The sequence below is a fragment of the Bos indicus genome, chromosome 12 (assembly GCF_029378745.1).
Source record: "Bos indicus isolate NIAB-ARS_2022 breed Sahiwal x Tharparkar chromosome 12, NIAB-ARS_B.indTharparkar_mat_pri_1.0, whole genome shotgun sequence".
Classification (NCBI taxonomy): Eukaryota; Metazoa; Chordata; class Mammalia; order Artiodactyla; family Bovidae; genus Bos; species Bos indicus.
The window spans coordinates 28,267,209-28,283,611 of record NC_091771.1 but is presented as its reverse complement, the minus strand read 5'-3'; the positions used below and the strand labels follow the sequence as shown (position 1 = coordinate 28,283,611).

At 36.2% G+C, this 16,403-nt stretch overlaps 1 protein-coding gene across 5 annotated transcripts in view; it reads left to right on the top strand.

The window, feature by feature from the left end:
* Nucleotides 1–16,403, top strand: part of PDS5B (PDS5 cohesin associated factor B) — a 192,582-nt gene that overhangs the window by 59,695 nt on the left and 116,484 nt on the right. For all 5 annotated transcript variants that reach the window (XR_011569734.1, XM_070800202.1, XM_070800200.1 and 2 more), the window contains exons 2-6: nucleotides 10,175–10,301; nucleotides 13,015–13,218; nucleotides 15,317–15,403; nucleotides 15,505–15,602; nucleotides 16,237–16,363. Coding sequence is in view for 4 of the 5 variants with exons in the window: in XM_070800202.1 (XP_070656303.1) it covers nucleotides 10,194–10,301; nucleotides 13,015–13,218; nucleotides 15,317–15,403; nucleotides 15,505–15,602; nucleotides 16,237–16,363 (624 nt within the window). In the remaining variant the exon portion in view is untranslated. The remainder of the gene's footprint in view (nucleotides 1–10,174; nucleotides 10,302–13,014; nucleotides 13,219–15,316; nucleotides 15,404–15,504; nucleotides 15,603–16,236; nucleotides 16,364–16,403) is intronic.

Below are 16,403 nucleotides of genomic sequence, written 5' to 3'. Positions count from 1 at the left end.
TGGAATAAAGACAGAATATTTGTTGAGCTCTTTTTATCCTTCATGTTAGCAATAGATATGCACCAGTGAACAACATAGGATACTTGTTCTGTTACATTTTATACTTTAGAAGGGTAAACAGACATTGGAGGATAAATATTTACAGTTATGATTACATTTTTGAGGGAAACGTGCAAGGGTGCTGTGAGAGCATGTAGTAGAGATTTAACTGAGCTTGGGCAAATTTGGTAAAGTGTCTCTGAGACAGAGAAGAGGAAGCAGAAAGAAGAGCAGACACTTAGAAGGATCTTGGTTTGATGCCTTAGGACATAGAAGTGTAGTGATAAAATGGTCAGATTATTATATGTTGAACTTATTTCTAAGTCAGTGGGAACCTGTTTAAGGCAATAGATATGAAGAGATTGGCATATTAAGATCATCTGGCTGCTGTGTGAAGGATGAATTGGAGGTGACTAAGATTAGGTTATAGTGAAGTAATGGACAAATGAAGCTGAATTCCATTTTGTTTTGTACATGGCATTTACAGGACTTGATAGTTGCGTTTAAGTGTTGAAAGAGAATAGTCAAAGGTTAGGCCCAGTTTTCTGGGAGCAACACTGGATGCACCAGGACTCCCTATGCAGAGAGAAGATTGAAGAGTGCTTAATGGAAGAGGAAGAAATTGGTTTGTTGTTTGGTTTTGAGTTTTTTTAGATTCAAGATCCCTTTGAGAATAGGGCTTTCCTCATGGCTCAGTTGGTAAAAAATCTGCCTGCAATACTGGAGACCCAGGTTCTCTTCCCGGGGTGGGGAAGAGAATACCTTTGAGAATACCTAAATAGAAATGTTAGGTTGGCGGTGGTATGTGTGGATTGGAGTTCAGAAGAGACCTCTTGGTGGGGTATTTTGAAGTGGCTTTAAGAAAGCTTGGGGCAGAAGCCTTGGGAGAAAAACATGTAGACCAAGAAGTGAACAGAGGAAATAGAATTAAGCCTTGGTGAATTAGTATTTAGAGGTTGGATAGAAGAAAAGGAAACAAAGGAGACAGTTACTAGTAATAGGAGAAAAACCAGGAAAAGGTAAAATGTAGTAGAAATCAAAGGAAAGGAATGTTTCAGAAAGGAGTCTGCTCTCCACTGTGTCATACTGCTCAGAGCAATAAAATTAGGATTGGAAAAGTGTTTTATTTGGCAACGTGGAGGGCAGTGATGACTTTTAGTTAGCTATTACTGCATAACAAATCACCCCAAAACTTAATGGCTTTAAACACCCAACATTTCTTGCAGTTCTCCAGGTTGGCAGCTTGAGTTTGGCTTAACTGGGTAGTTCTTCTGATCTGGGTCAGCCTTAGCTGATTGACCTGGGCTTGCTCATACATCTACAAGTATGTGTCTGTGATCACCCAAAAGTTTGTCTGGGACTGGCTTCCTTCATGATGGTCATGCTTGGTATAACTGAGATCTCTCTCTGTATATGTCTCAGTTTACAGTGGGATAACTTCCATGCGTGTGCTCTTCTTAGGAAGAGTTTCAAGAATGCAAGTCAATAAATTCCAAAACACAAGCACTTTTTAAGCTTGCCAGTGTCCCAGTGACCAAAGTCATAAGACCGTCTCAAATTCAAGTGCTGGAAAAACTCTTCTTGATGAGAGGAGCCACAAAATCACATTGCAAGGCTGTAGATAGAGGGAAGAGAAAAATCTGTTGTAATTTTTGAAGTCAGCCTCAGTGATTATGGCAAAAGCAGTATTGCTGGTGTTGGAGGATGCTGGAAACAGGATTGGGTTAGTATGATAAGAAAATGGGAACTGAGGAAGTACAGATTACTTTTTGGAAAGCTTGGCTCTGAAGGTGGTTTGAGAGAGAAGACAGTAGCTAGAGGCATGTAGAAAATAAACAGGCATGTTGTACTTTCTTTCCTTTCCCTTCTTGCCCAAATTTCTCTCCGCATAAGAACAGAGTGCTTATGCTGAACACTGAGGGAAGGGATCTAGTAGACACAGAGGATACAGATGCTGAGCAAGAAGAGAGAACGGATGAAGTGAAAGTCTCTGAGAAACCTGTAGAAGATGGGCTTCTGTGCACTTGTGGAGGGATTCGTTTTTGACGTGAAGAGGGTTACATATTTCCCTTAACACAAGGGAAGGAGGGACTTGGTACACTTGTAGTATTGGGTTGGCCAGTAGTTCATTCTGGTTTTCTGTAAGATTGTATGGAAAAACCCGAACAAAATTTATGGCCAGTCACAACAGATTTAGTAATGGGAGACTGGGAAAGTTTCTGTGTGACAAAGCTGCTGTTTTCTCAGGGAAGTAGAGGCTGTCTACTGAGAGTGGGAGTTTTAATAAGAATGTGTGCTTGAGGTTTGATGTGAACAGAGAAACTACATAATATCCCTCAGTGAATGGGACATTGAGCTGACCACTGACTAGGAAATGTTGTTGTTGTTGTTTAGTCGCTTAGTTGTGTCCAACTCTTGTGACCCAGTGGACTGTAATACCAATCATTTAATAAATGAGAGATATTATCATTATTAAAATAAAATACTACTTTAAAGGGATTTGTCAGAACACTTTGTTATTAGTTAGAAAGTGGTGCTAGTTGAGATGTTCTCAGGCTTTTAATTCTGCTTCCGTGATGGTCCTTGAAAAGAATGTAGGCAGGAGAGTGACCGTGTGTTTAATCATTTATAAATAAACATTACCAAAAATATGAACAAAATGGGTCTGCTTTCTAAAATGACTTCCTGAAGCATTTAATATTACTTTGTAGTACCAAAACATAGAGGAATAACTATTAAATATACTTAATTTGAATTAATAAAGATGATTCAGTCTGAATGGTTGGGTTAGTGGTAGCATTTATATGGAAAAAAAAACTTTTTGTTTTAGTAGTTGGAAAATGTGTAATGTAGCCTTAAGGTTATATACTTAAAGGAGAAAAATGTAATTTATTTTATCTCTTTTCTTTTAGAACACGCTCTTATTATTTTTTCAGTTATCTCTGGCCAAGAAGAAACCCTTCTTACTCTCTCTGTCAGTGTACTGGAAGGGTTGTATTGATATTTATGGAGGGCACCATCTGCTGGTTATAAGAGGTACCAGTTGTAGGAAGCCTACCTTTTACAGCTGTCAGACTTCACAAAATCTTTTTTTCCAACTCCACCTTAAACCTGGAGTAAAGTCCCAGAAGGAAAAGCAAGTTGTAATAATAAACATGGGCAAGTAGAGATTCTAGTAGTGACTAGATTTGATTTCTGTGACTCTGATAAACTTGTTGCTACATACTGGGTGTTTAAGAAAAATTATTCTGAAAATGACAGATACCTGTTGTTATTTCTTCCCAGATCAGTTTACCAATGACTGTTGATATTGTTCTCACCCTTGTGGTTTAATCCAGTGAATGCTGTGTTCTTTTTTCCCATTCATTGAAAGGACCTTGATATTTTTACTGCAGTCTTTATTGCATCTTGTGAACATTTATTTACATCTAGGGTAGAATGATGATTTCATTGATTTTTTTTTTCCCTTTCTAGGATTGTTAGTATGATTTTTTAAATTACCAATATGTTTCTTTTAATTAATGACCACTTTCTTAGAACTTACTCCAGTTCAGTTCAGTCGCTCAGTCGTGTCCAACTCTTTGCGACCCCATGAATCGCAGAACGCCAGGCCTCCCTGTCCATCACCAACTCCCGGAGTTCACCCAGACTCACGTCCATCGAGTCAGTGATGCCATCCAACCATCTTATCCTCTGGCGTCCCCTTCTCCTCCTGCCCCCAATCCCTCCCAGCATCAGAGTCTTTTCCAATGAGTCAACTCTTCGCATGAGGTGGCCGAAGTACTGGAGTTTCAGCTTTAGCATGATTCCTTCCAAAGAAATCCCAGGCTGATCTCCTTCAGAATGGACTGGTTGGATCTCCTTGCAGTCCAAGGGACTCTCAAGAGTCTTCTCCAACACCACAGTTCAAAGGCATCAATTCTTCGGCGCTCAGCCTTCTTCACAGTCCAACTCTCACATCCATACATGACCACAGGAAAAACCATAGCCTTGACTAGACGAACCTTTGTTGGCAAAGTAATGTCTCTGCTTTTGAATATGCTATCTAGGTTGGTCATAACTTTCCTTCCAAGGAGTAAGTGTCTTTTAATTTCATGGCTGCAGTCACCATCTGCAGTGATTTTGGAGCCCAGAAAAATAAAGTCTGACACTGTTTCCACTGTTTCCCCATCTATTTCCCATGAAGTGATGGGACCGGATGCCACGATCTTCGTTTTCTAAATGTTGAGCTTTAAGCCAACTTTTTCACTCTCCACTTTCACCTTCATCAAGAGGCTTTTGAGTTCCTCTTCACTTTCTGCCATAAGGGTGGTGTCATCTGCATATCTGAGGTTATTGATATTTCTCCCAGCAATCTTGATTCCAGCTTGTGCTTCTTCCAGCCCAGCATTTCTCATGATGTACTCTGCATATAAGTTAAATAAACAGGGTGACAATATACAGGCTTGATGTACTCCTTTTCCTATTTGGAACCAGTCTTGTTCCATGTCCAGTTCTAACTGTTGCTTCCTGACCTGCATACATATTTCTCAAGAGGCAGATCAGGTCGTCTGGTATTCCCATCTCTCAGAATTTTCCACAGTTTATTGTGATCCACACAGTCAAAGGCTTTGGCATAGTGAATAAGGCAGAAATAGATGTTTTTCTAGAACTCTCTTGCTTTTTCCATGATCCAGCGGATGTTGGCAATTTGATCTCTGGTTCCTCTGCCTTTTCTAAAACCAGCTTGAACATCAGGAAGTTCACGGTTCACGTATTGCTGAAGCCTGGCTTGGAGAATTTTGAGCATTACTTTACTAGCGTGTGAGATGAGTGCAGTTGTGCGGTAGTTTGAGTATTCTTTGGCATTGCCTTTCTTTGGGATTGGAATGAAAACTGACCTTTTCCAGTCCTGTGGCCACTGCTGAGTTTTCCAAATTTGCTGGCATATTCAGTGCAGCACTTTCACAGCATCATCTTTCAGGATTTGAAATAGCTCAACTGGAATTCCATCACCTCCACTAGCTTTGTTCGTAGTGATGCTTTCTAAGGCCTAGTTGACTTCACATTCCAGGATGTCTGGCTCTAGGTGAGTGATCACACCATTGTGATTATCTGGGTCGTGAAGATCTTTTTTGTACAGTTCTTCTGTGTATTCTTGCCATCTCTTCTTAATATCTCCTGCTTCTGTTAGGTCCATAGCATTTCTGTCCTTTATCGAGCCCATCTTTGCACGAAATGTTCCCTTGGTATCTCTAATTTTCTTGAAGAGATCTCTAGTCTTTCCCATTCTGTTGTTTTCCTCTATTTCTTTGCATTGATCGCTGAAGAAGGCTTTCTTATCTCTTCTTGCTATTCTTCGGAAGTCCACATTCAGATGCTTCTATCTTTCCTTTTCTCCTTTGCTTTTCGCTTCTCTTCTTTTCACAGCTATTTTTAAGGCCTCCCCAGACAACCATTTTGCTTTTTTGCATTTCTTTTCCATGGGGATGGTCTTGATCCCTGTCTCCTGTACAGTGTCATGAACCTCATTCCATAGTTCATCAGGCACTCTATCAGATCTAGGCCCTTAAATCTATTTCTCACTTCCAGTGTATAATCATAAGGGATTTGATTTAGGTCATACCTGTATGGTCTAGTGGTTTTCCCTACTTTCTTCAATTTAAGTCTGAATTCGGCAATAAGGAGTTCATGATCTGAGCCACAGTCAGCTCCTGGTCTTGTTTTTGCTGACTGTATGGAACTTACTCAGTGGTTGTGTAAACTCTTTAGTATTAGAATAGTTTGCTTTTCATTGTTCATTCTGTATACAAAACTGTAGGTTTTATAATGATAGGTACATAATGGTATTTGAAATTAATATATACATATATGTGTGAGGTGTTTAAGTCCCTCAGTTGTGCCCAACTCTTTGCAGCCCAATGGACTGTGTAGCCCGCCAGGCTCCTCTGTCCATGGGATTTTTCAGGCAAGAATACTGGAGTGGGTTGCCATGCCCTCCTCCAGGGGATCTTCCCAGGCAGAGATCAAACCTGGATCTCCTGCACTGGCAGGCAGATTCTTTACTGCTGAGCCACTTGGGAAGTCCATATACGTATGTACTCTCTAGTACATTTATATACAGTGTGTAAATGGACTCTGACACAGGCCTGTTTGTATATAAATAATTTAAGTTACTACTTTCTTATTTGTAGTTCATTTACTCTATCATAATGTATACTATTGAAATTCAACACAAAATGAATGTCAAATAATTTCTTTGACACTATTTCAGAGGAACAGCTGTGTGTCAATGTATCTTTCCCCTTTGACTTCCCGTAACAGTTGAATAGCCTGTTTCTTTACTGTAATCTTCCTTTCATCTTCTGCATTGCTCTCCTTCTTCTCTCTTTCTCCTTTCCACCTTTTTTCTCTTACATTATTATTTGGTGTTTGTTCCTGTTGTTGTCTGGGAAGTACATAAAGAGATCACTTTACCAAGTCCAAGAGCCTGGGGTTATCTTGAACGAGTGATGTGTATTTCCAAAGTCACTAACACTATATACCATCTCTCTATCTTCAAACATTTTTTTTTCCTAGTTAAAAAGCAATATTTTTCTCTCTTTTCTGACCCTCTTCTGTTTTCTTTCCTGACCACCCCCCGCCAGCCACATCAGTACAGATATTTCTTAGAGTTTATTCTCTGTATTTCAGCTCACCCTACACATTTTCTTTATTGATTCTGTAAGCCCCCAAAGCGTAAGCTATATGTGGTGCTAAAGTATTTTCTTTCATTGACTTTTCCCTAGAACTTCAGCTTAACATGTCTAGTTGCCTTGTATTCCAAACTTAATTTTTCCAAAAACTTGACTTCTCACTGGTTTTTCCCTATCTCTCTTATGATGAGGGCAATTATTTTATGTGTTCTGCTTACCATTGTATCCTTAGTGCCTAGAGAACTGCTGTCACACCAAGTAAGTTCTCAGTAGATATTTAAATGGTTGACTTTCTTGAATCTTGTAATCATCTTCTACTTCTCTCAAGTAAGCATTCATAGTTTTTGCATCAGTTTTCTTATTCTTAGTCATTCCCTGCAGTCTGTTCCTTATTAGTTCTTATTGGAATTTTATAGCAGTTTCCTGTTCTTACTGTTTTGATTTCTCCTCTGCCTAGTCTGTACTTCCTATTGGAGCCACCAGCTCTTAAAATAGTTCTGGTCATTGATTCAGCAAGTATTTCTTGAGCACCTACTGTGTTCTAAGGATGCCTAAAATGATACATACTATCCTTGTTCTAAAGGATATCAACCCTGAATATTGATTGGAAGGACTGATACTGAAGCCCCAATATTTTGGCCACCTGATGCAAAGAGCTGACTCATTGGAAAAGACCCTTATGCTGGGAAAGATTGAGGGCAGGAGGAGAAGGGAGTGACAGAGGATGAGATGGTTGGATGGCATCACTGACTCAATGGATGTGACTTTGAGCAAACTCCTGGAGATAGTGAAGGACAGGGAAGCCTGGCGTGCTGCAGTTCACGGGGTCCCAAGGAGTCAGACATGACTTAGTGACTGAACAACAAGTCCTTGTTTTAAGGAGCTTATAGTCAAGTAGGGGAAACAGACAAATGAATTTATTAAATGCGATGTGATTAAATGCTTATTATGATATGTTCACAGTTTTCCAAGCTGTAGGAGGAAGAGCCAAGCTCAGCCTAAGGAGGTTGGGAGAAGTTTAAACATAATCTTGAAAATTCAAGGTACATGGAGTTTGTTTATAGAGAGGGACCAGTGAATTTATCTTTACTTTGAGGAAACAGCCCATGTGTATACTCACAGAAGTATTTCAAACCTCTGCTCACAAAACCATTGCTTATGAAGCTGAAGTGCAAACTGAGAGCCCTGCTGCTTTGTTGCTCTACCTTTCCTTCTTTGCTCCCTTTTACTTCCTTCCACTTTTTCCTTTAGTCATGGCTTTAGACCAGTAACAAATTCTGAACTTTGTTCTCTGGGATTTATTCAGATTCTTTTCTCTGTCCTTTTGTTCTGTATGTTGTTAACACTTCACCCCCATCTACTTTCGATTTCTTTCAATCTTCTATTTTTCCAGGCTCGTTGTTTGTTATTTCTGTTGATAACTTTAGGATTTATTGTGATTTAATCATTTAGGGGTAATGTCTGTTTCCTTTGTCAATTTTGAGACCTATCTTAACTCATGTGGCCCTATAGCCACTCTAGAATGGCATGCAAATAATAGGTTCTTGATAAAGTTTTGATTGTACAGATGGAACCATGTCTACATTATTAAGCTGTAGTCTGTGGTCATAATCATGTGTCTGTTGTTAAGGAAGATGAACAGCTTTTGCTTCTGTTGAGGCAAGGTAGAGAGACTTTCTTATATTCCAGGTTCTATGGAAAACTGGGAATCCTATCACATTTATATTTACCTTCCTGTAGAATGGTTTATCCTAGGCATTCACTGAATATCTTCTTTGGTTGAAGGAACACAAACAGCTGTAGGTTTGATTCTTGGCTTTTCCTAACCTGAGGTTGTGAAGTTGTTTTCCTACATTATATTTTAAAATCCTTTCCAATTGCCTCAATATTTATTTCATTAATCGACCTGAAATTCCTTTTGTGTATGGTGTGATGTATGGGTACAGTGTCATCTTTTTCCATATAGATATGAAAGTCTCAGAATGTAAAAAATTTAAACAACTTTATTGAGATGTAATTTATAGACCATAAAATTAATAGGATTGACCTATTTCAAGTGTGTAGTTGAGTAATTTTTAGTAAATATCCTGAGATGTGAAACTCACCATAGTCCAATTTTAGAATATTTTTATTAGTCCAATAAGATTGCTCATGCTGATGTATAATTAATCTGTCACTGAATTTTTTATAAGTTTTCATCTTGAGTTTTCAGCAGCATCTCTATTACAGGGTTAAACAAGTGATGACAGCAGGTATTTTTTTGTCCTGAAAATAGGTAAAACATTTTCAGAAGAGCATCAATAAGCATGATTTATGCTGTAGGGTGTAGCATCTTACCTTTCTCAGATTCAGAAATCTTTCATATAATTCTTAGTTTGTTGAACTTTTTTCCTTATTTTCTTTTATAGTTGTAAATTGATGTTGAATTTTCTTCAAACATTGTCTCTTAATTTTTTGAGATTATCACATGATTTTTCTTTTTTATTCTGTTAATATGGTGAATTCGACCTTGGATTTCTGGGATTAAACCCAGTTTTTTATCTGCAGCTACATTTGGTTTCTAAGTATTTTTTTTTTCCTAGTATTTTATTTAAAAACTTTGTAAACAGAAAAGACCTGTTGGTGGTTCTTTTCCCTTTCTCTTTTTCTCATTGGGTGTTAGTATCATGGTTATGCTAGTTAGCTGGATAAAATTGTTAGGTTGGTGAAAGAGTAACTGTGGTTTTGGACTGTGAATTTTAAATCACACAGCTAGGCTCAAACACATCTTTATTAATCAAAATAGGAACCATTACAGTCAACACATTTTTGCTAATGAGAAATAAGTTGGTTTATTCCTGTAGCATAAAAATCCGTGCTTTGGAATGCAGCGAACTCTTGGAAAGCATTATCTTTGGGGGGTTGGGGTAGTATTCTACATTAATGTCAGGAAGGGTCTCTTGTTTGATGTTCTATCTTGACAGGAGTCTGTCCTCCTTTGCCTGTAAGATCATGGAAACTGAACTCTAGATTTGTCAGGGTTGGCAGATGGGCTCAGGGTGTAAGTAGATATAATGTTCCATTTACTTCTCTGGATTCCTGAATTCTCTTAGATTTTGGCCCAAGTAATTTGTAATACTGTTAAAAAAAAATGCTGTGTATTTTATATATATGTATAATTTTGTAGTATATATTATAAATATTATATACTATTTTATATATGTAGGTAAGTATATAATTAAATAAAATCATATTTTTTTTGTAATTGAAGGATTAGTTCAAATAACTTAGCTTGTCACTAATGGAAATGAAAGTAAAAATAAAATTTTAAAATTTGGAGAAATGTTCAATAAAATGATTTTAATTAATTAAATAAATGAATTACTATAAATTAGGAAATAGTTATAATTTTTTTCATGTTTATTATGAATATTGTTAATGCTTTTTTTTTTGGTTTGCATCTAATAGTTTTCTTGTTTTAGGGGTAAAAATATTTCCATCATGGCTCATTCAAAGACAAGGACCAATGATGGAAAAATTACCTATCCTCCTGGTGTCAAGGAAATCTCAGATAAAATATCTAAAGAAGAGATGGTGAGACGGTTAAAGGTGAGTAGAATTAGGTTATGTCCTTTGGGCATCCGTTTAGGATAAGTGGAGTTGGGGAGAGCACCTGCGGAAATCATATAGGGCTGTAAGGCAGCTTGGTAAAGCGCATCAGAGCAGAAAATATTTCATGGCCAAAACTAGTTAGCTGTAATTAGGAGCTAAGAAAGTGGAATAGGTAAAGAATTGTAGAGTTTCCTTAGCTATTGTTAATTGGAGCGTAGTTGGAAAGGTGAAGCTTAGGATTTTTAGGGCCTCCTCTCCTGCTGAGTCGCTTCAGTCGTGTCTGACTCTGTGCCACCCCATAGACGGTAGCCCAACAGGCTCTACTTGGGTATAAAAGACAAATCCCCAGTATGCTTATACTCCTTATTATCTGTCGAAAGTTGTCTCCTTTCTCCGATATCTCATTTATTTTATAAAAACAACCATTTTAATTTGATTTTTAATTATTAAAAATTAAATTTAAAAGATTTAATTCTTTCTACTGAGTATTAAGTCTACATTTTACTTTCTTGTATTTTGAAATGAAATTAAAGAGTTTTACTTTTAGCTCTCGGTTTCTGATGTGCAGCAGTGAGTCAAGATGGATGGCGAACTTCCATTCATGAGGCAGTCACTGTATGGTTAAACTCTTCATGTTTGCTTGAATAATATTTCATCTTTCACCATCATTGATGGTCTTCATGATTAAAATGGTTAGAAGAGCAGAGTGGCCAAGGAGATTATTAAACTGATTAGTTCAGATGTTCTTTATTTTTAAGCATTTTTTTTCCCTTCAGTGTTGTATCCACCTAGACATATTGCCGGTTATTAATATTTATGTATATTTCCAGTGTAGAAAGTTTGCCATAATTAATCACTGAAGGCCCAGGAGCCTTACAATACTACTTTATTGCTGCATGATTATTTGTATTAGAAGAAAAAAACCCCTTGTATTATTATAAATTTCACATAAAATCTTAGTATTGTAGCCTATGCATACAATACTGGAATGACAGATATAAGGTGTTTATTATTCAAAGCAAAAGGCATCTTTGAGCAGATTAAGTTTACCAATATGTGGATCTTTTATCTAGTTGGGAGTTTGTGTATATTTTATTAGAAATGGTTAAGCTGCAAACTGTATATGGTATTTTTCATTTCTGAGTATCTAGATTTTCTTGACCTATTAAATTTTTAGAGAAAAAGTATGTTTATTTCCTCACATTTGTTTATATTTCAGCAATGATATCATCCTTATTGTCTGCTAAGAAATGAATGGTAAACACAGAGATAGATTCCACTTATAAGCTTTTAGCATTTAGTGTCTTTTATGGATGTTATTTTCTCAGACATCTTTTTTAATTTAAGGACTTTGGCAGTGGCATCCCACTCCAGTACTCTTGCCTGGAAAATCCCATGGATAGAGGAGCCTGGTAGGCTGCAGTCCATGGGGTTGCTAAGAGTCGGACACGACTAAGAAACTTCACTTTCACTTTTCACTTTCACACATTGGAGAAGGAAATGGCAACCCACTCCAGTGTTCTTTCTTGGAGAATCCCAGGGATGGCGGAGCCTGGTGGGCTGCCGTCTATGGGGTCACACAGAGTCAACACGACTGAAGCGACCTAGCATAGCATAGCATGAAGTATTCAAGAGTTTGTAGCACCATTTGAGTTGTACACAGTATTGAGAAATTCCTGTTATCTAACCCTTGCTTATTTTGGTGGAATGATTGCCACTGTGTTCACATGCAGTGCTTGTAGTATCCTTTCCTTATTTTGTAGACATTTATGCCCAGCAATAATCTGCTTAGTTTGCTTTTTTTTTCTAATTTACACTTCCGTCTGTTAAGTTTTAGAAAATCTTGTTAATATGTAAGATGTCATTGTTTATATAATTCCTAGAGTTTCCTGTAATATTTTATTCAAAGTATACTTTCTCTCTCACTCTTGTGAAGAGATTCCAAGGAAAGAACGAGTTCCTTGCATGTAGCTTTCCCTTCCTCCCTCCATAATACACCTAAGTCCATCAAAGCATATATCTTAAAAGTAATAAAATTAAGAGGTTAGGAGAGTAGCCCTGGACAGTGTACCCTTAAATTAATGTAGTGCCAGACTGGAAGGATTAGTGTATGCCTGGTCCTGGATTCCGGTGTAGTAGAACTGAGGGTCCGTCCTGTGAGGAACACTGTTAGCCACAGCTGCTGTGAGAATTCAGTATGACATTGGGCATTTCATTACCCACAAGTGTTCACTCTGCAGCTGAGTGGAGATCCATGTGCCATGTGTCTCAGTGGCCCAGTCCAGTCCTACTTGTTCATTGGTATTTGTAGCACCACCTAGTGGATGCCAGATGGTCACCTTTACGTTGTCCCTGACAAGTTCGGCAATTTTGTTAAGTCTCATGTGAAGTAGAAATAGTGCAGGCTGCTAATATTGAAATTAGAGAAAGCCCTTCACAGAGTTCAACTATGTAATTCTTCATGATTGTTGTTTCTGTCCCACTTGTTACACATGCTATTGAGTCTTACTAATGAACTGTCCACCTCATGTTCTCTTTTACTGTAGCACAGGAAGTACTTCATTGGATGCTACAGATAGATACTTTTAGAGGAAACATGAAAGTGTATTATTGAAAGTTAACCTTTGTAATTAATATGGTTTTTATTTTCAGATGAATATATGTTTACATAGAGGATGTCATTATTTGATTTCGTTTTATCTTTATATAGATGGTTGTGAAAACTTTCATGGATATGGACCAGGACTCTGAAGAAGAAAAGGAGCTTTATTTAAACCTAGCTTTACATCTTGCTTCAGACTTTTTCCTCAAGCATCCTGATAAAGATGTTCGCTTACTGGTAGCCTGCTGCCTTGCTGATATTTTCCGAATTTATGCTCCTGAAGCTCCTTATACATCCCCTGATAAATTAAAGGCAAGTACTGATTCAGAGAACTGCCAAGATTGACTGATACTTTATCTTTCTAACTGAAACGGGTATTAAAGTATTTAGATTATTTGTTTGGGGTCTTTGACATTAATTGCAGCAGTCTTTTGCTAAACTATTTTTGTTTTCTTTATTTTCTGTAGAATTTCCTCCTCCCCATTAGTACTTAATTTTATAAAACAAGTTCTGATCTTCAGAATAAGAAGTTGATTAGTAAAGTGTATTGTATACTTTTTTTTTTGGCCACTCTGTGTTGCTTGTGGGATCTTAGTCCCCTGACCAGGGATTGAATCTTGGCCATGGTAGTGAAAGTGCCAAGTCTTAACCACTGGATTGCCAGGGAATTTCCTATACTTTTAAAATTATGTCATCATTAGTGCTATCACTTGGGGTACACTTCCTTTTCCTTTTTAAAAATTCATGTGAAGACCATGTTCATTATTGAAAAGACAGTATCTACTGTAAATGTGAATTTATATGAATCCTAATTCATATAATGGAAGATGTGATGTGCATTGTTCTGAAGAAAATACAATGGGCAAAATTTTAATGAAAGGTAGAAAACATACCTAATACTTTATTATGGTAGTTTTAAGTAAAGGCATGTCAATGAAATGATTCTTAAAAGATGGAAAAAGAAAGGGAATAACCTGGTAAATCCAGTGGATAAAAAGAATGAAAATAAGTATAACTGTGCAAAAAAATATTGAGTAAGGCAGGTTAGAAGAACATTAGAAAGACCAGCAGTAATAAAAGATAACTGCGGAAACCGTGGGTTAGAAAATGAGTCCCATGGGAAGATTACTGAGTATGAATTTAAAAAAGACAATTTAGATTTATTATATTTAACAAGTGTTTATGTTAGTTACCTGTTGGGAACTGGGTTTACCTTGGTGAAAAACAGCCCGGACTTGGTTCTATAGTCAGGGACTTGAATTTTAAAAACTGAAATGAGAAACCTGCTCATTTGATCCCTTGAGCCGGGATTCCGGTAAGGAATGCCCAAACTGCTGTGGGTATGTTTGTCTTATATATCTCACAATTGGGGAGATAGGGAACAATATTTGTCATTTAAAAGTAAAGTGAATTATAAGATTTGAGAATGCTTGGAGACTTAAAGTAGATAATGTGAGCTGGTCTGTGCAGTTGTGTACCCAGATGAATTGTGAACCTCTCATTTGAGGTACTTAATTGATTTAAGGAGTAGTTGTATTTAGTAACCATTTTTGAAGAACGTACTTTTGATAGTATTTTTTTTGAAAAGCTACTTAGTAATCTGCATATTCTGTTTCTTCCCTTTTAAATAAGGTTTATCATTTTACTTATAAGGGAATTTTTTTTCTCTCTCTTTTTTTTGACAGATGAGCATGCTTCCTTTCTAAAATTAGCTTTTATAATTTTAGCCTTTTCCAAACTTTCCAAAGACATCATCTCCATACAAATTTGACTCAAAGTGATGCTGAACCTATTGTACGCGGGTATAAAGGGATGTGTAATAAAAAGTCAAAAGCAAGAGATGGAGATAGATTGATAAATTGTAGGGAAAAACAAGTATTAATAATTATAATGACTGGGTAGGAAGCCTGACAAGTTAACTTCTAAGGGTCTTTTTAAAATTTCTAAGTTTCTGCAGTCTATTTTCTTTCCACTTGGTGATTTTGTTTTGCAATTTTAAGTTTCCTAAACTGTGTTCTTTCTATACAGTTACCATATATAATGCCATTCCACAAACCTGATCAAATCAGCTTTCAGTCATTGCAACGGGTTCGTTCTAATAACAGCATAAGTTTTACTTTACTCGGTTTTCAGGGCTGTTGTTTTTAACTTACTGTAAGATGTTTTTCTTTCTCTACTTTTAGATCATGGTAAATGATTTACTGTCTTCCTTTAAAGGGGGTTAAGAAATTTGGTGTTTTCATGATAATGCACATTTAAAAAATTTGAGGCAAATGCAAGTTTTTTTTTTCTTTTTTTAAACTGGTTCTTTACAGTTTTGTCATCATAGATACATATGAGTGCTGAATTATCTTTAAGAATTTAGTGGATGTTTTCATAATCTAAACAAAACTTTGTCCCTTTTTTTAAGGATATATTTATGTTTATAACAAGGCAGTTGAAGGGACTAGAAGATACAAAGAGCCCACAATTCAATAGATATTTTTATTTACTTGAGGTAAGCAGTATGTTATATTTTGAAGTGACATTTTAAAATGGTTTCTTAACATGTATATTTTTACTAATTAAAATTTTACCCTTTTCACCTCTTAATTTTAGAACATTGCTTGGGTCAAGTCATATAACATATGCTTTGAGTTGGAAGACAGCAATGAAATTTTTACCCAATTATACAGAACATTATTTTCAGTTATAAAGTAAGTTTACTAAAATTATAATCTTTTTTAAATGTAAAGAATTTTTAGCTTATAAATGAATCTGCATAAACTGTGTTTTTATGATGAATATCAGAAGGCTAATATTTGTAACTTAAGAATTCATTAACATGATTTTTATAGATACGTTTTGAAAATAAATACAGCTAATTTTGTATTGTAGAGAATAATACAAGAGTGGCATTAATCTGATATAAAAATATTTTTATTATATTATTTTTCTTTTGTTTAAATCACATATTACTGACCCCTTAATTCCTGTGAATCATTTAGTTTTTTGTGTATTCCTTATAATCATCTGTTAGAATTAACTTCAACAAAGCAGTTTGATGCTCTGAATTTAAGGCCAAACTAAAGTTACATTTGATTTAATTACTTTTGATTGTGAGACTGATAAAAATTAGCAAACGTAATCTTGGAAATGTAGTTTAAAAAATATTTTGGATGCTACTGTAAGATTTTGGAGAGAAGGAAGCTTTAAATGAATATATACAATTGTATTTAATTAATACCTTAATATCATTGTAAAATAAAGTGTGATGTTCCATGTTATGATTAAATCCTATAAATTTCAGGTATGCTTAAATTTAAATGAAATATCAATTTTGAATTTCAGCAATGGCCACAATCAGAAAGTTCATATGCATATGGTGGATCTCATGAGTTCTATTATTTGTGAAGGTGATACAGTATCTCAGGAGCTTTTGGATACAGTTTTGGTAAATCTGGTACCTGCTCATAAGGTAAGTAGCAAAATATACTTGAATATATATCTAAAATCTG